Below are 25,472 nucleotides of genomic sequence, written 5' to 3' on the forward strand. Positions count from 1 at the left end.
TGAGCGTGAGCACACAAGCAGGGGGAGCAGCAGGCAGAGGGAGAAGCAGGCTCCCAGCTGAGCTGGATGAGCTAGGAGCCCATTGCCAGACTCAATCCCAGGACCCTGGGATGAAGACCTGAGCTGAAGGCAGACACTCAACCTAGGCATCCCCCAAGTTAGATTCTTTCTGTGCCAATCTGTATCACATGGATTTTGGAAATATAAAAAGGATAGAGTACATTAAAGTTCAAACTAAATTTGTTTAATCAAACGGATGGTTTGGTTGGTTTATCTTTAGGCGCCTCGCCCTAAATTGTTTTCAAAACCACACCCAAGTCAGTTTCAGTAAGCCACACTAGAGTATTGGTTTAGGGATTGAGTTAAAGTGAGAAATCTCAGTTAACTTAAACTATATGTGTTGATACAGGTAGAATGCAATAATTTTTTTTTGTTTTTGTTAAAATATAAAAAGGTAAAATAAGTTTATAATAGGATATTATTTTTAATTAATAAAATAAGTATAATAGGATGTTATTTTTTTTTTAAAGATTTTATTTATTTGACAGAGAGAGATCACAAGTAAGCAGAGAGAGTGGGAGAGAGAGGGAAGCAGGCTCCCTGCTGAGCAGAGAGCCAGATGCGGGACTCGATCCCAGGACTCTGAGATCATGACCTGAGCCGAAGGCAGCGGCTTAACCCACTGAGCCACCCAGGTGCCCCTAGGATGTTATTTTTAATTAAAATAGTGTATTTTAACTTGTAGTTGGTTAAACCGAATGTTTTTGAAGTTTTTGAAGTGAAATTTTCATTTATTTATTTATTTAAGCTTTTATTTATTTATGTGACAGAGACACAGCTCTAGAGAGGGAACACAAGCCCAGGGAGTACGAGAGGGAGAAGCAGCTTTTGGCCAAGCAAGGAGCCGGAAGTGGGGCCGGATCCCAGGACCCTGGGATCATGACCTGAGCCAAAGGCAGACACCCAACGTCTGAGCCACCCAGGCACCCCTGAAGTGAAATTTTTAGCATGTTACTTTTATATTCCCTCAGACATTAGATAATTAAAATATTTTCTATTGACAGGGTATCCACTGTGTGTCAGACATTGTGCGAGATATTTTACTTTTATTATTTCTAATTGCCCCCAAATCCTTGGAACATATGACTTGAGCGGAAACTGAGGTGCAGGTCAGACTGTGTAGTTTGTGGGGAAGCAGTGAAGTGCTGCTGGCTCAAAGCTGAACCAAGCACCAGCGGGCCTGTTGGGGAGTGAAGAACCACACCTCTGTGTCTCTGGGGAGAGGCGGTTGGTTAGTGGCGATGAGATAACTGGAAAACGTAATTCATGAAAATTAATTCCAGATGGGTTAAGGACCAATGTTTAAAACTGTAGAGACTGTGGGGAAAAGCAAAATAGAATGTTTATCAGAGAGAATTCCTGAAAACTTTCTTGGAACATTTTATGACGCGTGCCTGAGAAGGAATGAGAACTGTCTCTTGAAGAGCAGAAGATCTCAGAGGAAAAGTTTGCAGAACTAAATATGCAAAATATTAAAATATTTGCTCACTGAAAAATAAAATTGCAGAAGGTAATAGTCTGGGGGATTAAATATGACAAAAGTTCACTAGGTATACCACTTTTTTAATTTGTAAGAATAACTACATCAGGATTTTTTAGTAGACAGATGGACCAAGAAAGTTGGAGATGTAAATAAACACTTGAAAACCATTTGTCCTTACCTGCTAATCAGAAATGACAAAGCAGCCACTTCCGGTCTACCAGAGCAGGAAAATGTTAGTGATACCTTTGTTTCTTTCTCAGAGCATGTGAACCAGAAAGGAAGTGAAGCTTTATATTTAGTCCTAACCTATTTGGGGGTTTCTTTTACTGTGTGCTTTCTTTCCAGCCACAGGCTTATCTTTTAAGCAGTTACTTTAGAGTTTCCGCTCTTTCACTCCTTTCTTAAGCAACTGTGTTTCCAGCCCCCACCCTAGGCAAGGCCCTGCAGCTAGGATTTTCTAAAGGGGTCACATTTTCTGGGATATTTATTTTATTTGCAGTGTTGCAATTATTTGAGAATGCTTTGCATTTTTATTGGCTTGTTAAAACATGCTGTAGTTTTTCAGAAGTGTTCTGAACTGTTGTGTGGAAATAATTTTGAAGTACAGTATGTCTTACTTTTGGGACCTGAATAGGTCCAGTTACAAGAGTTTGAAGGTAGAAGCAGGGAGACAGGACTAGCGGAAGATTAAGAGTCCTGTTTTGGCCAAGTTAGGTTTTTTTTGTTGTTGTTGTTGAAGATTTTATTTATTTATTTGACAGAGATCACAAGTAGGCAGAGAGGCAGGCAGAGAGAGAAAGAGGAGGAAGCCGGCTCCCCGCAGAGCCCGATTCGGTGCTCGATTCTAGGACCCTGGATCATGACCCGAGCTAAAGACAGAGGCTTTAACCCATTGAGCCACCCAGGTGCCCCCTGGGCAAGTTAGGTTTGAGTGGACCTTTGGTATCTTTGCTTCTTTACCAAAATGTAAATGAAATATTTTAATGCTTTAAGAAAATGATGATAAATTTTGTTTTATCCCTCTCTCCCAGGTCCAAGCAGATGCCAGCCCTCACTCTTGGCTTTGGCTCTAGCTGTCCCTCTGCCTGCAGGGGGTGGATGCCCACACCACCTGTGTTGTCACTTTCCCCAGAGCCTCCCTCCACCCTCCTACTTATTGATGCCACTTGCCTCCCTACCTCCTTGTGCGTGTAGTCCCCTACCCGTAGCCCTTCTCGCTGCTGATGCACTGTGTGATTTACTGATTTCCCATGCTGACTGCCAGGCCCCTCTGCCAGGACCTGTCACTTGTGTTTGCAGGCTAAGTGCTGAGCTTTTTAGATTTTGGATTGTCTCTACTGCAGTAGTGTCGTGTCTTTTGAAATGGCACCGTTTTGAAAAGTAAAAACAAATGAATGTATGTAATTTGAAACATAATTTTCCTTTGTCTAAATTTATTTTTTGACCTTTTTTTGGTTTATGGTTATTAAGACTTTTTCATAATTGCCCCTTTAAGGTATCATCTGGAATTTTTAAATACTTCAGACATTATTTGGATATTAACATAGTGCTAGTGATACTGAGAAATAAATTATATATGTGAGAGATTTTTTTAAATGTATTTTTGAAACTAGTTGGAGTTGTAAAGAGATATAAATATTCAGTTATTTGTCATAAGCAATACAAATCCTATGGGCAAGAAGTGGTTGGGTGCTGTGGCGTGCTGGTAGGCCTGGCTGGGATCCCTAGGCCACTCCTGTTGCACCTTTCAGCTCCTGGTGGCATTTATCCCTTCTCAGTGACCAACCTATACAAATCCCCTGCTGTTCTTTTTTTTTTTTTTTAAAGATTTTATTTATCTATTTGACAAACAAAGATCACAGTAGGCCGAGAGGCAGGCAGAGAGAAAGGGGGAAGCAGGCTCCCTGCTGAGCAGAGAGCACGATGTGGGGCTCGATCCCAGGACCCTGGGATCATGACCTGAGCTGGAGGCAGAGGCTTTAACCCACTGAGCCACCCAGCCCCAGTGGTATATTTTTAATATATATATTTAACATTTTTCTTTTTTTAATAAAATTTTTTAAAAATAAATTAAACTTAAAAAATACATATGTATGAACAATAAAAACTCTTCTGGCCATCTTTGTCTTCCCTCTACCCAGAACCTTCTCACTTCTAAAAAAAGGAAGCCACAATTTTAAGTTTCTTGTATATTCTTTCATTTCTTTATGTAAATATAAGTATTTTTCTTATCACTGCTCTTTTCCCCTAAGAGGCACTGTCTATATGTCATTCTTCATATTTTGCTTATATATCCTTATTTTTGTGAAAACTGAATCTTCTAAAAACTTGTGTGCTCATAATTACTTGGTGGCATAAAGGGGTTTCATTCCCTATCAGCTGGCATAATTACTTTTCAGAGAGTATACCTTTGGCAGAATTTTACTTATGCTTGTGATTTTAAATACTTCCTGACTAGCTCCAAAGAGGACAATCTGGCCCTGTTTTCAGAAGTCCCAGAGTTAATAAAGTAGCTCACAGCTTGACCTTTGCGTGTGCAGAATATCTATGTCTTAGCACGCTCAGCGCTTGTGTCCTTCTCAGTCCGTTAGCCCTGGGTGACTATTATCTTCAAAGCTTCCTTCTATTATTTGTCTTCTATGGGAACCAATTACTTCAGTAATAGGAACATTTAGTCACCGACCATTAAATTCTGAAAAAGCTGTTTGTTTTTGTGGTCAGTATTTTTAATCTCCCTTACTTATAACCCTTCCAAACATCCCCCCCTCCTCCCTCCCCCCAGAAAAATAAGCAGAAATCCAACTCAGACCCTTTAGCAAGCCATGCTTATGGAATGAAATTCAGGGAGAGTTTTGTTTCAGTAAAACAGCAAGTTTTGAAAGCCTCCATGACTTAAGTAAAAATATAATGAAAAATAAAAATCGTATAGTAATTGAAGGATAGGAATGGTATCATGAAGGAGCCAAAATTGAGAAAGTGGTTGGCACTGTCAGGATAAAGTTAACTTTTGCTCTTGGTTTTGTGTGGTGGTTCAGGGCATGTGGCTTAGAACGTGTGGATTGGGAATTGCAGTGGAGACTGTCCTATGGAGTGCCTGTTACTTGTTAAATTGTGAGGCACAGTATATAAAATTACTCCTCCCACATTCCTTTTTTAAAATCTGAAGTGCAGTTTCCTTTGTGGAATTTCTTCTTGAAAAGCACTTGTTTGGGGCACCTGGGTGGCTCAGTGGGTTGGGGCCTCTGCCTTCGGCTCAGGTCATGGTCTCAGGGTCCTGGAATCGAGCCCCACATTGGGCTCTCTGCTCAGCGGGGAACCTGCTTCCTCCTCTCTCTCTGCCTGCCTCTCTGCCTACTTGTAATCTCTGTCTTTCAAATAGATGAATAAAATCTTTAAAAAAAAAAAAAGAAAAGCACTTGTTTGGGACTCATGATCTTGGGGTTGTGAGTTCAAGCCCCACACTGGGAGTAGAGATTTCTTAAAAATAAAATCTTTTTTGTTTGTTTAAGATTTTATGTATTTATTTATTTGACAGAGATCACAAGTAGGCAGAGAGAAAGGGAAGCAGGCTCCCTGCCAAGCAGAGAACCCGATGCGGGGCTCGATCCCAGGACCCTGGGATCATGACCTGAGCCGAAGGCAGAGGCTTTAAATCATTGAGCCGCCCAGGCGCTCCTTAAAAACAAAATCTTTAAAAAAAAGAAAGAGTAGCACCTATTTGAGAGGAAACTGATTGATATGAGCTCACGAGCCATCTGTAAGTACTGGATGTCACTATATTTCTTCTGTACAGAGCGAATTTTGTGAAATTAGTCATGAAGGATGATTTTTGTCTTTCTTCACCATTCCTCCACTTCATAGGTCTTTATTGAGGGCCTGTTAGGTGCTAAATGGTGGGGAGAGAGCGCTGCGCTTCCTGCCCTCGGCCAGTGCCCTCTTCCGACTTGTGTGGCAGTTGAGGGATGAGCTTGGCTCTTGGAGATAGTGGGCTTGGGCCTACGGCCTGACTTGGCCCTTTATTTATTTTGAGACCTCAGGAACTTAAAACTGAGTCAACTTTTCACCTGCAAAGGGGGAACTGTCACAGAATTGTTAACCTGGACTAATTTGGGTGCAAACATGGTGCCTTGCGGGGCATTTGTCACACTCCTTTGAATTCCTGTATGGGGCTCTCTTCTGGTTCCCTTGTGCTGGCTAGATGTCTCCTTCTCCCCTGGATCGGAAAGCGTTAGGTGTGGAGTTTGGGAGTGACAGATGTGATGATTGTAATTACAATGATGATTTTTCATTTTCTCCCCTCAGTGCTCTTGGCTACGTTGTCTCGTTGATTCATTAGGTTAGGGAGATATTTTTACTTTATGATGAAGACTTCATCCTTGTTGAAGTCATACAGCGGAAGGAGTGGAACTAATCACTGACGCTGGGCCCAGTGGTCTGTCCGCTGCCCAGTACTGACCCTGGGACTGGAGGGTCCTGTCAGCGCAGGGAGACCGCTTAATGAGAAGCAATTAAGACGACAGTCTCCAAATCAGAGTTTTATTTTCAGATTTTTGTTTTTCCACTTAATGGCTGTGCATCCTTAAGTGACTGATCTGTCTATAATAGTACACCATAGAATTGATTAACCCCTAACTGTAGGGGTGCCTGGGTGGCTCAGGTCATGATCCTGGGGTTCTGGGACCGAGCTCCATGTTGGGCTCCCTGCTCCGTGAAGAGTCTGCTTCTCCCTCTGCCCCTGTCCTGTCTCCCCTTCCCACCCCAGCTTGTGCGCTCAATAAATAAATAAAAAAATTTTTAAAAAGAAGCAGCTCTGGTTAAAAGAACAACATTAGGTATATGACTATTTGTAAATACTGAATAAACTGAGGAGGATATATGCTGGGGACTTGTTAACGAAACATCACGTCAGGGAGAGAGGAAGAAAGAGGACCCACCCAGATCATCATTTCCTGATTAGAAGGAGTGTGAGTGTGGGTGACAAAGCTGGGAAGCATCGCTTTGATTAAATTTTACATTTTGTTTTTTCTCTTTTTCCTGATTTGACCCATGCTAGGACATGAGGTGAGGAGTGGTGTGTCAGAAACTGCTGACAGTTTCTGTCTGCTTGGTTAGGGGCAGACACTGGAGCGAGGCAGCCAGAGTTCCGGTGCAGCAACTTCATGCTGGCTGCTCAGCTGCTTTGTGCCTCAGCTACCTTATCTGTGGGGAAGAATGAGTTAATACATATACAATCGACTTAGTTTTACTTTTATTTACTTATTAAAAGATTTATTAGGACATGCATGCACGCAAGAGGGGGGAGGGGCAGAGGGAAAGTGAGACAAGCAGACTCCCTTGGAGGACCCCCCCCCCAACACAGGACTCGATCCCAGGGCCCTGAGGTCATGACCTGAGCCAAACCAAGAGTCATCTAGATGCTCAGCTAACTGAGCCACCCAAGCGCCCCTACCATTGAGATTTAAATCACTGACCACATAGTAAGCACTGATTATCTTAAAGGGGCCTTTTGAGCAGTTTTATCTCCAAGAGAACATCCGGAGACACAGGAATAGAAATGATCCGATCAGAGTAATTAAAGGCTTTTACTTAACTTTGAGATCCCAAGTAGGGCATAGCAGTCAGCCTGAACCTGTGAAGAAGAATCTTAAACATCAGGTGGGTGTTTGTCCCTCAGGGGAAGTGGAGAACGAGGCTAGTAATGTGAGCAGTGAGGGTATAACTCACTATGGCTGTGTTCTGTTTCATGTAGGAGAGCTCCAGGGTTGGGCCCCCTCCTGCCAGTAGGTATTAGGGATTCCTCTTTCGTTGACGGGCATAGCAACCGAGTTGCTTGAAGTCCCTCATGAATTTCTGGCTATAGTTTTCCTGTCTCTTTTGCTTTCCCACCTGAGGCGCTGGATAGGGTGTGGATTGTGTGCAGCGCTATTTCTAGTCCTTTGCCTGAACTTAGCCATCAGTGTCAGCTCTTCCTGTTTAAAAGCTTGTCACTCTCTCCAGCAGAGACTCCACATTTTTTAAAACGTTTACTCCCAGTTTTATTGAGGTATAATTGACAAAATTGTAATATATTTAAAGTGTACGATCTGATGATTTTTGCTTATAAATGATTCTCACAATCAAGTTAACATGTCCATCGCTTCTCATAACTGCAATTTTTGTTTTTGTTTTGTTTTGGGTGAGTCTGCCATTTATTTCATTGAGTGTGTGCTGATGATGCAGTTTAATTCTGCATCATCAGCACACGGAGCTCGTGGAACCCTTCCGGAGAAGTTAGGATGTCCCTTGTAGTGGGTAGCCTACTGCAGGAACAAAGTGTCTCTTGAGTACCTACTCTCCCAGGGGGCGTGTACAAAAATGAGTTAAAGGCTGAGTGTCTCTGTTCTCTGTGGGCCCACAGACTGGAGATGGAGTGAGTGTAACAGATGTCTGGTCCTGTTTGAAAATGGCTGATGAGAGGTCAGAGTAAAGTACCTCAGGGCATAGGAGGCCAATGCCGAGCTCAGGGGCTTGGGGACCCTTCACAGAGCAAGACAGATTTGAGTTGGATCTTGAGAATGAGCAGGCCTGAAAGGTTTGGAAGAGAGAACATTTTAGGTGGGCATTGAAAGCTCCTTGAGTACCTTCCTGCTGGGTGCCAGGGAGCAAGTGTGAAAGCAGAGATGTTGACCTCTCGCTCACTGTGCTGATTCTGCTGCTCTCTATACGACTCCATAGGTGTTTGGTCACCAGGGGATTGCCGCCTGCCCCGTGCCACCTGGAAGCAACCACTTAGCTCTACAAGCATCTCCTGTGAAGCCTTCTGGACAGGCCTTGGGGCCCGCCCTGACAAAGTATCATAGCCTGGGGGGCGCGTACAGCAGAAATTCATTGCGTCTCAGTTCTGGAGACCAAAAATGCAAGATCAGGGTGTTGGTAGGGTCGGTTCTTTCTGAGGCCATGACGATTAATCTGTTCCAGGCCTTTCCACCAGCTGCTGGCAGTTTTCTGGTGATGGCTGGTGTTAATTGGCTTGTAGATGCATCACCTCAGCGGACCTCTGCCTTCATCTTCACATGGTGTTCCCCATGTATTTATGTCTGTATCTAAATGTCCTCTTTTTATAAGGACACCAGCCATATTGGATCAGGGGCCCATACTGTCCCAGTATGACCTCGTTTTAACTAATTACGTTTGTCGTGATCCTGTTTCCAAATATGATGTATTTTGGGGGAACACAGTTCAACCCATAACACCCTTTCTCTGCTCTTTCTGCCTCCCACCATCAGACACTTCTCCCTGCTGATGTAAGTGGGTTTCTGTCATGGCAACACGACTGTTTGATTACATTTTTTTGTCTGTCATCTACTCATTTTGCAACTTTTTATCTCCAGTGCCTTACATAGGATGGGGAAAATAGCAGTAGTGGAGATCTGTTAAGCACCAGGAAGTAATAGAAGTCAAGGAAGGTAGTACAGAGGTCTCTTCTTTTTTTGTTTTCCTATTGACTCCAAAGGCTGTCTGGAGTTGGGTATCAGGTGGCCAAGGAGACCAGCAGAAATGACCACTTTTATAATTTTTGATACCTTCTGATTTATTTTCTTTAGAGCAATAATTCATTATCACCTGGCAGTCATTATGGTTTCTGAGAAATGTTTTCTTTTCTTTTCTTTTTTTTTTTTTTAAGATTTTATTCATTTATTTGACAAACAGAACACAAGTAGGCAGAGCAGCAGGCAGAGGGAGAGGGAGAAGCAGGCTCCCCGCTGAGAAGGGAGCCCGGTGTGCGACTCAGTCCCAGGACCCTGGGATCATGACCTGAGCTGAAGGCAACTGCTCAACCTGGGAGCCACCCAGGCATCCCCTCTGAGAAATGTTTGAAGAATATTTAGAAACCAACATGACCCTCTGGGTCTTCTGGCAGACACTTGAGCAAGAGAATTTTGTTAATGGCAACTTTCTTGTTTGGTTTGAGTGTCCTGCCTTTAGGGATTCATCAATAAGACAAGTGAAGGTCGGAATAGTTAGCCATTAGCAAAATGTCTATTCCGGAAGGGAGATGTGAAGAAATAATTGAATGTGCCCACAAGCTTTAGAATGAGCTCATGGATATTTTAGAGAAACAAAAATTTGTCTAGTTTCTGATCTAAGGTTTAGTTACATGTTGGGATGGATCATCCTGGGGCTATAATAACTTCGGTAAGAAAGAATATTCCAGGGCACACTTTGTTATTTCCAGATCAGTAAATAACATGCAAGGCCCAGTGGTGTCTTGTGGGACATTAGACAAGGGATGTTGATATTAAAATATCCTTTCATCCCATTATCAGTGGTTTCTGTGTGAAAGAACTTGCTGTGATGCGTCCATCTGAAGGCAGGCAGAGAGCAGCTTATGTAAGGTCTTGAGGTACTTTATTCCAAGAACAGGGAAAATTATGGAGCCTTTCAGACAATACAGAATAGACAAAATTTATATGCAAACAATGAATCATGGACCACTACATCAAAAACTAATGGTGTACTGTATGGTGACTAACATAATATAATAAAAAAGATAGAGTACTGTGGTGAATCCTGCTTTATCCTTCCTCCAGCTTCAACATTATTAGTGTGTGGCCCGTCTTGTTTATTTTGTGTAACCTGTACTCTCCCTCCCCCCAGAGAAGCTTTACTTTAGGCAAATTCCAGATACTCTTTCATCTACAAGTATTTCTCTATGTATCTTATGTGTCTAATATAAACATAATAATATCACACCTAAAACTTTTTTTTTAGATTTTTTTTTTTTTTTTAGATTTTATTTATTTATTTGACAGACAGAGATCACAAGTAGGCAGAGAGGCAGGCAGAGAGAGAGAGGGGAAAGCAGGCTCCCCGCTGAGCAGAGAGCCCGATGCGGGGCTCGATCCCAGGACCCTGGGATCATGACCTGAGCCGAAGGCAGAGGCCTTAACACACTGAGCCACCCAGGCGCCCCACACCTAAAACTTTTAATAATAATTCCCTAATGCCTTCCAGGTCTGGTTGGTGTTCAAATGTCTAACTGTCTCAAATGTTATTTTTAGATTTAGATCAGTATTCAGCTAAGTTATTAGCCATCAGGCTTTTAAAAAATTTATTTATTTATTTATTTGACAGAGACAGTGAGAGCGGGAGCACAAACAGGGGGAGTGGGAGAGGGAGAAACAGGTCTCCCGCTGAGCAGGGATCCTGATGCAGGGCTTGATCCCAGGACCCTGGGATCATGACCTGAGCAAAAGGCAGATGCTTAACAACTGAGCCACCCAGGCACCCCTAGTCATCAGGTTTTAAGCAGGGGAGTGAGTGCCGACATTAGGCGTAATTTTGAAACTCCCTGGTCTCTCTGGGGGAATGGCTTGGTGTGGGGGTTGTTGGGGGACAAGGTCTAGAGAAACAAATTAGGAGGCTGTTGTGTGTCCAGGAGTGACGTGGGCATGGTCGGGTATGGGCTTTCATGTGGACAGGCCAAGGTTCGTTGTCAGGGTTCATCCAGACCTTTGGGTTCTGTTGAGTGTGTGTGTTTATTTGAAAGGATTGTTCCCGGAGATTCCTTTGAGTTAGGTAGCGACATATTAAGATCAGTGAAATCTTAAAATTCTTATACAGGTAAAATGATAGCAGCTTGCTAGAATATCGAGATAGAGAAGCACTGATCTGTACTTTTCTTTATTCAGTTTGTTCAGCTTTAGTACAGTTAGCCATTGTATCATCTTGTCTGTGTGATTGTAATTATAGTAGTGATGGGATTACTGAACAGAATAGGGAATTTATAATCTTTTATGTATGTTATGTCAAAAATCTTTTTTTAAAAAAGATTTTATGTATTTATTTATTTGACACAGAGAGAGAGAGAGATCACAAGTAGGCAGAGAGGCAGGCAGAGCGGGAGAGGGAAGCAGGCTTCCTGCCGAGCAGAGAGCCCGACACGGGGCTCGATCCCAGGACCCCTAGACCTTGACCCGAGCCCACAGCAGAGGCCCAACCTACTGAGCCATCCAGGCGCCCTGCCAGAAATCTTTATAGCTTCATAATACTGCATTGAGCAGATTTTAATACTGATTTTGTGACCAAATATTGGTCACAAATATTGGTCACAATAATATTGACTTGTATACTGTTAGATGTTAACAGGTGGGTGTTTCAGTTGTTATTGTTTTAAGAGATTTATAGAGAGCCCGAGCTAGCGTCGGGGAAGGGGCAGAGAGGGAGAGAGCGAGTCTCTAGCCGGCTCCCCACAGAGTGCGGAGCTTGAAGCAGGGCTCAGTCTCTGGCCCTCTAGGTCATGACCTGAGCTGAAATCAAGAGCTGGATGCCTGGCTGTGCCACCCAGCTGCCCTAATACCTTTTAAATTATTTTAAAATACTCTAATGTTGCCGGAAATTTTTTTTAAATCTGCATTTTCCCATTTCTTTTTCAAAAATTTGGATTAAGTAATAACTTACTTATAGAGATCTTTCTAGAAAACTTGGCTGTCTTAACATGCTCTTAAAAACTAGGTTAATGAAACCTGAAGGCATAACTGACAAAAACTAAGTACAGTTTTGTGCTTTAACAACAGAATGATGTTTTTTCTTGATCGCTGGGCTCAGAATATATGTACTTTGATTTAAGTGTATAGACTTCTTATTGAAGGAAGGAACACGTGCGTATCTAGACTGCAGTCCTCATCTTACACATTCACACAGCAGCTCATCATAAAAAGAGCAATCTCTGCCTTATCTCACTTTTCAAAGACTTCGTGTGTCAGCTCTGGGACAAGAAGTGGCTGTAGAGCTGCCTCTGCAGTGTTCCCGGGTCCATACTCTCTGGTGAGAATGGCTTCAGATTGGCCTCGTTTAGTGATAGAGAAATAACAGTGTTGCATGTTCTTCTCCTTTACTTGTTTCTGAAACACTCAAGTAGAGTCTTTGTGTTATTGGCTCACGATGTTCAGCTTCATTTCCATCTGATGAAGAAATGTCAGACAATCTTTGTTTTGTTCTTTGCATCATTCTTTTAGAACAAACTAGGTTAAAGTGAACAAATTCAACTGCAAATTTAGAGGATACATTTAGAGAAGAGTAAGTTTTAAAGACTACATTCAGGTCCTTGGTTTATTTATTCTGTGTTGACTTTTAGTCCCTAATTGTTTTCATACTTTGAGTCCTTAAAATAGTGTCACTTTAAGCATACTGTTAGTTCTGTCATATCCTTAGGTTTCAGAAGAGCAATATCCAGATTGATCTGTCTTAAAAAGAAGGGGGGTTTTCCTCCAACTGATTCTTTGGCTGTTGGTACCATAAGATATTTTTTAAATGAACTCTTCTTTAAAGCCTTGCGTTCCCGTTGTGGTCCAAGTTCAGTGACACTGGTATGACTTGGGAGCGCCTGAGAGATGCAGAATCTCAGGCCCTTGATTTCCTCCCTTCTCATCATTTGGGGCCATTGTACCCCTGCACTGCAGCTTCCTCCCGGCCCCCTGTCCTCCTCACTATTTACAGTGTGGCTTAGAGGTTAAGAACCTGCCAGGTGGCCTGCAGTTTGAATCCTAGCCCTGCTGCTTCCTAGCCGAGTGACCTGAGTTCTGTCCTCCGTGAAGTGAGGAAAACACCAGTGTATCCATACACAGGGAAGCGAGAGCACGAGCACGAGTATGAGTGAGAGCCAGTGGACTTTCCTCCCCTCCCCACCATTGTGTCTATGCTCTGTGGCAGCACAGCAAGCCTGCTGGTACTTCCCAGCTTCAAGTCATTATCATCATCATCATCTTCTTCTTTTTTTTTTTTTTTTAAGATTTTTATTTATTTATTTGTCAGAGAGAGAGAGAGAGAGAGAGAGAGAGCGTGCGCACAAGCGCACAGGCAGGCAGAGGCAGAGAGAGAAGCAGGCTCCCCGCCAAGCAAGGAGACCGATGCGGGACTTGACCCCAGGACCCTGGGATCGTGACCCGAGCCGAAGGCAGCGGCCCAACTGACTGAGCCACCCAGGCGTCCCAAGTGATTATCTTCTTTTTTATTTTTTTATTTTCTTAAGATTTTATTTACTTATTTAACAGGCAGAGATCACAAGTAGGCAGAGAGGCAGGCAGAGAGAGAGGAGGAAGCAGGCTTCCCGCTGAGCAGAGAGCCCGATGGCGGGGCTCAATCCCAGGACCCTGAGATCACGACCCGAGCCGGAGGCAGAGGCTTTAACCCACTGAGCCACCCAGGCGCCCCCCAAGTCATTATTTTCTTCTTCTTTTTTTTTTTTTTTTAAAGATTTTATTTATTTATTTGACAGAGAGAGATCACAAGTAGACAGAGAGGCAGGCAGAGAGAGAGAGAGGGAAGCAGGTTCGCTGCTGAGCAGAGAGCCAGATGCGGGACTTGATCCCAGGACCCTGAGATCATGACCTGAGCCAGAGGCAGCAGCTTAACCCACTGAGCCACCCAGGTGCCCAAGTCATTATCTTCTTATTCACGTCTCATGATTCTGTGTGTCAGGGATGTGGGCAATGTCAGCTGCTCGGTTCTTGTAGGCCGTGGGATGGTTTTCAGACTTTTTTTTCCCCTTTTTAAATTATTTATTTATTTGACAGACAGATCACAAGTAGGCAGAGAGGCAGGCAGAGAGAGAGAGAGAGAGAGAGGAGGAGGAAGCAGGCTCCCCACTGAGCAGAGAGCCTGATGTGGGGCTTGATCCCAAGACCCTGGGATCATGACCTGAGGCGGAGGCAGAGGCTTTATTTAACCCACTGAGCCACCCAGGCGTCCCCAGGCTTTTTTAAAAAATTGTGATTGTGAATGATTAAGTTGTAAGTGTTCTTTATATATTCTGGGTGTAGATCTCTTCAAAAATACATGATTTTCAAATACTCCTCCCATTCTGTAGCTGTCTTTTTATTCATGTGTCCTTTGAAACACACTTTTAAGGAAGTCCAATTTATCTCTTTTTTTCTTCCTGTTGCTTGTCCTTTTGATGTCATATGAAACTGTGCCTGACCTGAAGTCTCATAGATTTACTCCTGTGTTTTCTTCTGAGAATTTGATAGATTTTGCTGTTCCATTTAGGCCTGTGCTCTATTTGGAATCAATATTTGTATGCCGTGTAAGGAAGGGACACAGATTGCATTTGAATAGCTCCTTTAATCGACTCTTTAAAATCTCTTCCTTGTTCATCCTGTGTGGCCTGAGGATCTGTTGTCCCCTCACCATCAAAACTCTGCCTGTGGCTCCTGAGTCTCACATTGTTTCTTCATCCTTTCCTTCTTGTTCTTAATTGATTCAAAATTGTCTCTTTGTATACTGCCAAGTGCTAGGGACTTGCACAGGTGCTAGTTCTGCTCCTTCCCACTCTGCATTCCACTAGCCAGTTTCTCTCCTCTCCGCTGTCTCTGTGCTGATGACTTCTGAACCAATCCCTCTTCCCTTCTCATGAGTCTGGGAGCCCAGCTTCCCCAATGTGAGCACAGTGTCCGGTTGCTTTTTGTACCTAGCATAGTGGTGAGATGTAATAGATGCTCAGTAAACACTTAGTTGTCAACAATAGAAATGAAACTATTTCTATGCTTAGTAAAGGGTGCTCTTTAGTGATTTAGTAGTTAAAGATGAATATAATTTAGTATTTGAACATCATTTCAAATAAAAGATTGGGATTAAAAAGAGTGTAAATAAGTAGCCATAATAATAGACTTTAATATTTGAGTCATTTGGGCGTCTTTTAGTCACAGAATAGGGCATGTTGATGTTTTCATTACCTCCTGTCTTTTGTGAAAAGGTGATCTGATGAGGAGCATTTCCCGTTTGCATGAATATAGATGTGTGAGTAACTCCTTTCTTATTGATCCGTTTGGAGAATCCTTTGCAAAATCACTACTGACACATTTTTGGGAAAATATCATAAATCAGATTTATCCGGAAATGAACTGTGCTTCTCCTGGTAGGTCCTTTCTATATGGGACAGGATCATGACTTAATCTTGTCAAAATTCAGTATCTAGGGGTGCCTACGTGGCTCAGTTGGTTAGGTGTCTGCCTTCAGCTCAGGTCATGATCCCAGGATCCTGAGATCAAGTCCTGCATCAGGCTCCCTGTTCGGTGGGGAGTTTGCTTCTCCTTCTCCCTCGGCTGGCTGCTCCCCTGCTTGTGCTCTCTCTCTTGCTCTGACAAATAAATAAGTAAACTCTTTTTTAAAAATTCAGTATCTAATTCTTTTTCAATTTGACAATAGCTTTGTGAGCTTGTTTTCCTGTTGTCTGCCAAAGAACAATGGCGAGGACAAAAAATGCCATTGGTCCATAGAAGGGTGGAAGATGGCTGGTGTGTGCCTCCGAGGCCACAAAGATACCTCGCACATGATGGCTCTGACTCAGTCACTCCTGACGTTCTCACACTGAAGGCTGTGTTTGCCAGGCTGATGTGCTTGTGATGAAATGCTGTTGGACATTGATTCAAACACAAGACTTTCTTTTATGTTGATTCTGTAGGAACCAAGAAAGATTGTGCCATGAATGGGGACTCTCGTGCCGCGGTGGTGACCTCACCACCCCCGACCACTGCCCCACACAAGGAGCGGTACTTTGATAGGGTGGATGAGAACAACCCGGAGTACCTGCGAGAGAGGAACATGGCACCAGACCTTCGCCAGGACTTCAACATGATGGAGCAGAAGAAGAGGGTGTCCATGATCCTGCAGAGTCCTGTAAGCCTTCTTGCTGCACAAGGGTCTTCTTCCTTCTCTGAGGCTTCAGCTCTTAGCTCTGTTCTGCATGCCAGAGTGTCTGCATTTCCACCCAGGAAATCCGTGCCTCGTGTGTATGTGCATGGCTGGGGAAAGAATTCCGTTCAGTTCAAGTTGTCAGGCAGAATAAATGAAAGATCTTCATTGTCATAAAGGAGAGGAGGTGCTGGCTTCTCCTTTTTATTCTCTCCCTACTTCTACAGAGAGTCTCTTTATTTTCAAACTGTTTAAAAATTACTGTTACCTCCAGGCCCCCTCCCCTGGTACTGGGCACTTGGTAGGCCTCAATAGGACCTCATCATTGACTGGTTTTTCCTCTAGTGACACCAGCCCTTTAAGCCACAAGCATGCCCTCTGTGTTCTGTTCACGTCCTTACGTAAAGGAGTTCTGTCTCCATCACTTCCTTGTGTTGCTGCTGCTGCCCTTGTGTGTGCTTAATTTTTTTTCCCCTTCTGATCTTGTTCCCTTAAAGCTTCGGAGTGTTATTAGGGAGATACTCATGGAATTTTTTTTAATGTTTGTCTTTTACATGCTGCTCAAGGAACCTGGAGAGTTAGCAGTGAACAGGACAAATATATGCTCTAAGAGATTTTGTTTGTTTGGTTATGATTAGTCTTCACATATTGTGGAGGTATAATTTAGAGGTATTTATGCAGATCTTAAGTGTACAGCTTGGTGAGTTTGGACATGAGTATAATACCTGTGTGAGCACCTGCTGGGTCAAGTTTCTGACCTCACACCCTCCTGGAAGGAAGTGAACAAGAAACAGCAAACAGAAGTGCAGCACAGGAAGCAGTGGGGTGATTGGACTGAGTGGTGGTTCACACAGGCCTCTCTGAGGAAGGGAGCGGAAGGAGCCAGCCCTGTAGGGATGGGGGGAGCAGTGTTCCAGTTGAGGGGCAGCAAGTGAAATCCCTAGCTGAGGGATGAGCTGGATGGGCTTGGAGAGTCGGAGGCACCAGTGTGGTCTGAGCACAGTAGGCGACAGGGAGGGGGCAGGTCCTGGAAGGCTCTGTAGGCTCGGGTTAGGAGTTCGCGTTCAGAGTGTAATAGAGTCATCAGAGGGCTGCAGGCAGGAATGGTGCTAGTTTAATATATTCTTAGAGAAAGAATTCGTGCAAGCAGAGGGTTGCGGGGGAGGGGAGCGTGAGCAAGAGAACTTAAGCTGAACTTGGGCTTAGTCTCACCACCCTGAGATCATGACCTGAGCTGAAATCAAGAGTCAGCTGTTTAACTGACTGAATCACCCAGGAGCCCCTGGTGTGATTTCATTTTTGAAGGTTTGGTATAGAAGGAGTATTGTTAAGAGCGCCTGGCTGGCTCGGTCTGTAGAGCATGTGACTTTTAATCTCAGGGTCGTGAGTTCAAGCCCCACTTTGGGTGTCTAGCCTACTTAAAAAAAAAAAAAGAAAAAGAAAAAATGTTGTATGGGGCAAGAGAAAAAGCCATCTTCCAAGCAGGAGGTGGCAGTAATTTTTGAGTTTTATTTTGAGGGTAGGTTCAATAGAACTTGCTGATGGATGATGAGGAAGAGGTAGAGGAAAAAATGAATCAGAGAACATTTAGATTTTAGGCTTGAGCAGTTTCCTATGTAAAAGCCACAAGAAATGAAGGAAGCATCACTGGGGGCAGAGTGCAGAAAGTTGACTTATGGCACCGACTGTGTGCAGGTGCTGTGCAGGCCCCCATCCACAGGTTGTCGAGGACAGACATAGTCAGCATCAACTGTGACAATCTGAATGCAGTGTGGGACCCCAGAACAGAGAAAGGACGTAAGCTGAAAGACCAGAAAGCCTGGGATTGGTTCCCAGGGATGTCCTGGTTCTGGATTCTTGGTTTTAGGAGCACGGGAGTTGAGCCAGTTCAAGGAGTGGGAAAGCCCACCCCGTGGGCACAGATGCTGATGGTTGCATAGATCCCAGAGGGAGCTGGAGAGTTTTCTTCAGGCTGATCCTCTTCTCTCAGGGAATCATCAGTGGAGTCACCTGCTGAGAACGGGCCCAGGGAGGTGTGAGAGTGGGTGAGGGGATGGGCTGTCCTTGGGTTAGTGTGAAGGGCACATTCAGGTTAGGGTCATGAATTTATAGTGGGACGATGCAGCATGATCCCCCCGCTCCAGCCACTTTCAGCAGCCTGAGTAGACAGAGTGAAGGGTTGAATTTAACCAGGGTTGGAGTATTCCCAGTTGAAATGGTAGAGAGTGCAGGTGTGAGCAAGAGAATGATTATAATGTTAAACCAAGGCTCTAAGCTGGGTGAGGGAGGTCAGGACACAGGGAAGGTAAGGGATGGTGGACCAGTGTTAGGGTCACGATGGAGTTGAAGAAAGGGTGAGTTGGAAGCTAGGAGGGGAACCCATACTTGGGGCACAGTTACTAGGAAAGAGCACATCTAGGACATGATCATGCACATGGGAGGCCGGGGTGATTGGAGGACAGGGTCACTAGAGGAGAGGCAGGCAGTTCACTGAGGTGTGGATGTTGAACCACCAGTATTTAGGACCAAGGAAGCACACAAGGTCACTGGCCGTGAGTGCTGGCTGGAGTAGACTCTGGGATCTGGCTTGGTGGCTCCAGGCCCTCACTGGCCTCTGCTGCACTCAGCTCCTTACCGCACGTAGGGCATCAGGGCGGCTGTGGATACTGAGGGCTTCTTACACTGTGGTTTTCTTTTTGTGTGTTGTATGCTAAGCTTTAGGTTCCTTAATGGCAAGGACCATTTTTTCTAGCTGTATATCTTCAGTGCCTAGAACAGCACCTGGGACTTAACATGTGTTGCACTGTGTACGTGGGCTGAGTTGTGGTGTTGTGTACATACATTATACATGCGTGTTGAACTGAGCTTCCCATAGATACATCTGTGGATTTGAAAACGGTGGAAAGAGAGGGTTTGATTTTTCAGATTGAGGGCCCGTGAGGGCAGGGAGCTTGTTTTATGCAACTGTTGTCCTCTGTGCCCAGCATACTCTGTGACCTTTAGTGAGGCTTCTGCATCTGTCTGTATCCCTTTATCCTGTGTCTGCATATCTGTCTAGATCGTTGCCTTTGCCGTTGATACCAAAGATGGCTGAATAACTGTGTTTTGTTTATTGATTTCTTCTTTTCAGTCAAAGCCCCTGTCAGCTTTCCCCTCCTTCCTTGACTCCCACAGAATATAATCTATGACATCATTTGTCATATGGTAAATAAGGGTTCCTCTAGCCACTCTTGGTTCCTTATATTCTTTTATACCATTGTATTAAGTATAATACATGTATTGCTTGCTTCCTGCAAGCTACTGATAGCTATACTTGGACTGTCCCTGGGAATTATGTCTTTTCAGCTTTTCATTCAAGCAATGAAAAACTAGAAGTTGAATATGGAATCATCCAGAAACCCTTGGCGTGTTTGTAATCAGATGTGGGTGTTCATTCAGTGAGCTCATATTTTCTTTTCTTTCTATTTTTTTTAAGATTTTAAAAAATTTATTTGTCAGTGAGAGAGAGCATAAGCAGGGGGAGTGGCAAGCAGAGCAGGCAGAGTGAGAAGCAGATTCCCTGCTGAGCAAGGAGCCTGACATGGGACTCGATCCCAGGACCATGACCCGAGCTGAAGGCAGGCGCTTGACTGACTGAGCCATCTAGGCATCCCAAGCTCACATTTTCATTTTAACTAGTATTTATTTGATAAGATACTTCTTTTTTTTTTTTTTTAAAGATTTTATTTATTTATTTGAGACACAGCAAGAGAGGGAACACAAGCAGGGGGAGTGGGAGAGGGAGAAGCAGGCTTCCCACTGAGCAGAGCACCTTATGCGGGGCTCGATCCCAGGGTCCTGGGATCATGACCCAGGACCCAGCCAAAGGCAGGCACTTAATCCAGGCACCTCTGATAAGATATTTCTTTGTAGGATATGTGAAAAATTATTTCAACACGGTTTGGGAAAACAAAGCTATAAATTAACCTGCATTGTTGAAGTAGTGACTTTATATTAAAGTCACCATCAACCCAACTTAATCCTTTTACCTAGTTGAGGATCTTTTTTAAAAATTTAGGATTATTTGATAAAGGATGAATGTTTTAGGATTTCTTTTTCAACTTTTAAAAAGTGATTAAGAGAATCTATTTTGAGAAAAAACTATTTTGAAGAAAATACTGAGAAGCAGAAAGTAGAACATGAAAATTGCTAATAATTCCATCACTAAGATGATTATAGTAAACATTTGGATGTATTTAGTGTTCTATGTTTAGATATGTATTCACTCTTACAAAACACGGATTCTGGGGCGCCTGGGTGGCTCAGTGGGTTAAAGCCTCTGCCTTCGGCTTGGGTCATGATCCCGGAGTCCTGGGATCAAGCCCTGCATTGGGCTTTCTGCTTCGTGGAGACCCTGCTTCCCCCTCTCTCTGCCTGCCTCTCTGCCTACTTGTGATCTCTGTCTGTCAAATAAATAAATAAAATCTTAAAAAAAAACACACACACAGATTCTGTTGCTTTACAACCATTTCACAATCAAAAATATATGAAGAGCAATTTTTTTTAAAAGATTTTATTTATTTATTTGACAGACAGAAATCACAAGTAGGCAGAGAAGCAGGCAGAGAGAGAGGAGGTTGCAGGCTCCCCGCTGAGCAGAGAGCCAGATGCGGGGCTCGATCCCAGGACCCTGGGACCATGACCTGAGCCGAAGCAGAGGCTTTAACCCACTGAGCCACGCAGGCGCCCCATGAAGAGCAATTTTATGTCATTTAATTTTTCTCAGCCTTTCGTGTTGACTGTGTGCATAGATGGACCATGTCCATTGTAAGGTGGACCCGTGTGTGTAATCATGTTTCTACTGTTTCATATGTCGACTGTTACCTGCTTCCCTTTTGTCAGTCCTGCTGGAACTAAAATCGATATGAATTCATCTTTGAGTATATCCCTTATTATTTCTTTCAAAAAAATTGTTAGTGATAGAATGTTAAGATTTTTAAGCTTTTGTATTATTTACATTACTTTCTAGAAATAATGTAGCAATTGATGCTTCAAGTAGTAATATATGAGAATATCCATTTACTTTTCTAGCCCTGGATGGAAACAAACAAAAAGGTAGTCTGTGTGTTAGTTACCTCTGCCTTCCCAAGGCATGGAAGAAAGATAGTGTCTCAGTGTTCTCATTTGCCTTTTACTAGGCTTTCTGTGAAGAGTTGGAATCAATGATACAGGAACAATTTAAGAAGGGGAAGAACCCCACAGGCCTGTTGGCGCTACAGCAGATTGCAGATTTCATGACTGCGAACGTACCGAATGTCTATCCCGCAGCTCCGCAAGGGGGGATGGCGGCCTTGAACATGAGTGAGTAGTTCCTGACTCTTCATACCCATTCGGTCATTTTGTAGGCTACATTTCCTGTTCTTATGGGAAGTAGATTGGTGTACATTGTGATACACAGAATTGAGTTTTTTGAAAATTAATGTTTTAGTTAGTGAAAGGCTGTAAGTCTGAAAATGTCTTGAGGTAGAGCGCTCCCTTTTTTAAAATTTATTTTTATTTTTTCTTAAAGATTTTACTTATTTGAGAGAGACTGTGTACGCACAGAGGGAGGGAGGGAGAGGGAGAAGCAGGATCTCTGCTGAGCAGGGAGCCCTATGCGGGGCTCCATTGCAGGATCCTGGGACCATGACCTGACCCGAAGGCAGACACTTAACGACTGAACCACCCCAGGCATCCCTAGATGGCTCCCTTTTTTATGAGCCAATAGGACTGTTCTTTCTCAGGCTGATGGACTTCTTGTGTGGCTTCACAGACCCTTTGTGAACTAAAATTACTCAGAAACAGTGCTTACGGAGGAGCACATCAGTTTGCCTGAACTTATTTCAGCCAGGCCAGCATTTTTTATCCACCACTCCTTACTGCTGCTTGTAAATGGGTGAGAGACAGACGTTCCAAAAGCAAGTGGGTGGGGAAATATTGGATGGGTGACCGTGAGCAAAGAATGGTTAGCATGCAGAGGTGGAGGAGCGTTGCTGTGGCTGTTGAACTTGTAAACGTTAACGTGACAGGGTGAACCCAGGGCAGCATGAGCGTCAGCCGCTCTGACCTGTGTGCTGCATGCTGGACCGATGCCTGACAGCTGTAGTTGGCTAGTCAGCTTCTGATGGGCCAGCATGCACCAGTGCTTTCTGTTCGGTCACCAGGCGTTGGCTACTTACCTGTCAGTTCCATGGTATTCTCAGAAGTTGACCGACACCCACCAGAGTGATGCATTGTTAATGTCCAGCGAGTGATGGACATTTACTAGCTAAGGTTTTACTCTGAAGTCAAACCGTAGTCAGATTTTCTTGTTTTCACAGGATTCTTCATGGATTCTAGTGCTGTCTCATATGTATTAGATAAAGGGTGATGTAATGTATTTACTTACATATTGTCTTATAATTAGAGAAAAGGAGATTTTGTTGCAATAATGCCACACCAAAAAAGAGAAAGAAATCTGGGGTGCCTGGGTGTCTTAGCGGGTTAAAGCCTCTGCCTTCGGCTCAGGTCATCATCCCAGGGTCCTGGGATCGACCCCTGTGTCAGGCTCTCTACTCGGCAGGGAGCCCGCTTCCCCTCTTTCTGTCTCTGCCTGCCTTTCTGCCTACTTGTGATCTCTGTCTGTAAAATAAAAAAAAAAAAAGAAATCTAATTAATTTTTATTATATCTAATAGTATTGTTTCTTAAGAGTACAAATTTAAAAACAGAGTAGTACAACCTTTGTTGTAAGCTATGTATAGATGTCGTAGAACAAATGGTATACAGCTTACAAGTGGCATTCAGGTGTCATACCTTTACTGCTCCCGCCTGGGTTAAGAAAGAAATTAAGGGTATTGATTGATTGCCTCTCCCCTATCATCCTCTGAGAAGGAAATGCCATCGTTTTCAAAGGTTTTATTTTGTTTTAAAAAATTATTTAATAATTTTTAATAGAATTTATTTCATAGAGAGAGCACAAGCAGAGGGAGAGGCAGAGGGACCAGCAGACTCCCCACTGAGCAGGGAGGCCAACAGTGCAGGGCTCAATCCCTAGATGCTGAGCTCAACATCTGAGCTGAAGCCAGATGCTTAACGGACTGAGCCATCCAGGTGTTATTAGCAGCCATTGATGCTCAATATGTAGATCTATTTATTTTACTTTTAAGTATTTGCTACACCCAACGTGGGGTTCCAACTCACAACCTGGATATCAAGAGTTACATTCTCCGCCAACTGAGCCAGCCAGGGATCCCAGGAACCTCTGTCTTGACTTGTAACCACTGCCTTGCTCTTCTTCATGGTTTCATTGCCCAAATGGTCATCTTGAAATACTAGGGTTTAGTTTTTGTCTATTTTTAGTACTATTTCTTTAACCTTTTTCAGGCTACAATTTACCCCTTTCTCTCTCTTTTTAAGGTTTATTTTTAGAGAGGGGCGGGTGCCCATTTTGGGAAGGGGGAAAGGGAGAGGGAGAGAATATCAAGCAGACTACTCGCTGAGCTCAGAGCCTGATGCACGGCTGAGTCTCATGACTGGGAGATCATGACCTGAGCCGAAACCAAGAGTCAGACGCCCAACTGAGCAAACCACCCAGGCTCCCCAAAACCATTTTCTTTAAACTCAAAGTGTAAGGAGGAAGGGTGCCTGGGTGGCGAGGTCAGTTGAGCACCCAACTCTTGATTCCAGCTTAGGTCATGATCTCAGAATTGTGAGATGGAGCCTGCCATCAGGCTCCTTGCTCAGTTAGGAGACTGCTTGGGTCTCTCTCTCTCTCCCTCTGCCCATCCCCGTGCTTGTGCTTGCTCTCTCTCTCTCTCAAATAAATAAATGAGTCTTTAAAAAAAATAAAGAGGGACGCCTAGGTGGCTCAGTTCATTAAGTTCCTGCCTTTGGCTCAGGTCATAATCCTAGGGTCCTGGGATCAAGTCCTGCATGGGACTCTTTGCTCAGTGGGGAGCCTGCTTCTCCCTTTGCTTGCTGCTCCCCCTGATTATACTCTCTCTTTCTATGACAAATAAATAGATAAACTCTTAAAAAAAATAAAATGGGTTTGTTGACCTGCAGAATTTGTTACAGCCTGAATTTTACTGATTCCATCTTCATGGTACTGCTAACTTTGTTCTTTGGTTTTCCAAGTTTACAGCAAGTTGGTAGTTGGATCTAGATGCTTGACTGTGTTTGGATTCAGCTTTCTGGCAAAGCCTACTCTCTGTAGGTGGTTCTGTGTTCTGTCAGTGGGTACATAGTCTGGCAGTTCCTTTTTGCATTGTTAGCAGCTATTGATTCTCAAGATGGAGGTCCATTAATTTAATAAAGATTCCAAGATGCAGATGTTTTAATGTCATCATTCCTCCTTTGTATTTATTAACTAGACTATTTCTGTAAAGAGCAACTTCCCTGGAAATGGGGCATGGCTGGGAAGGGGCCACCCCCTTCCCCATCAGTCATTGCATGCTTGAGGGGAATGTCTTGCTAAACTATTTGTAGATGATCTGTTTCTGGTTTGGAGTTTCACACGTTGCGGAGCAGTTTCCTCATTGTCATCTATTGAAATCAGGCTTGGGGCAGCTGCATGGCTCAGTTGGTTAAGCGTCTGCCTTCAGCTCAAGTCATGATCCCAGGGTCCTGGGATAGACCTCTGTGTTGTCCATTGTCTGAGCTCCCTGAGTCTTTCTCCCTCTACCTTTGCACCTGCCCCCCCTTCCCTGCTATTGTGCATGCACTCTCTCTCTCTCTCTTTCCCTCTCTTTCTCAAATAAATAAAATCTTTAAAAAAAAATCAGGCTTGCACACAAGAAAAGGAGCTTCCTCTCAACCCTTTTTGGTTACCCAGTGGTATGGTTTATATGGGAAAAGTAAACCTTTTCAAAATAAGTTGGTTTCCTGTCATTGTTTCTAAGATGACCAACTGTTATATTTTGGTATTATTTCGTAGATTTCAGTATATTTAATGAGTTTCAGAACATTGCAGTTAACCTTTCTGACTGGTGGAAGTCCCTTCAGGTTGACCCCTGAGCCTAGTAGTCTTTGACTTTCCAGGCCATCCCCCACAAGGAGATGTTCTAGGCTCCCTGAGTGTATTTCCTGCCCCAGGTCTGGAATTGGCCATTTCAAAAAGAAATCTTTATTTCTTTTTGTGGGAAATGGAAATTAGTCTAGGTACTATAGCAGTGGGTACATTGCTGGGTACAGTAGCAGTGAGCTGGGTTAGTCATTCTTTCTAGGCCTTTTTAGTGGATAGAGGTAGGAAATATATTATTA

The 25,472-nt window shown here is 43.7% G+C and overlaps 1 protein-coding gene across 3 annotated transcripts in view; it reads left to right on the top strand.

Annotated features, from left to right (window-relative positions):
- The window catches only part of ADD1 (adducin 1), an 88,838-nt gene that overhangs the window by 26,490 nt on the left and 36,876 nt on the right, over positions 1 to 25,472 (top strand). For all 3 annotated transcript variants that reach the window (XM_080796563.1, XM_080796561.1, XM_080796562.1), the window contains exons 2-3: positions 15,984 to 16,198; positions 21,391 to 21,553. In XM_080796563.1, coding sequence (XP_080652689.1) covers positions 16,004 to 16,198; positions 21,391 to 21,553 — 358 coding nt within the window. In that variant the 5' untranslated portion in view covers positions 15,984 to 16,003. The remainder of the gene's footprint in view (positions 1 to 15,983; positions 16,199 to 21,390; positions 21,554 to 25,472) is intronic.

Source organism: Martes martes (genome assembly GCF_963455335.1).
Source record: "Martes martes genome assembly, chromosome: 2".
NCBI classification, from domain to species: domain Eukaryota; kingdom Metazoa; phylum Chordata; class Mammalia; order Carnivora; family Mustelidae; genus Martes; species Martes martes.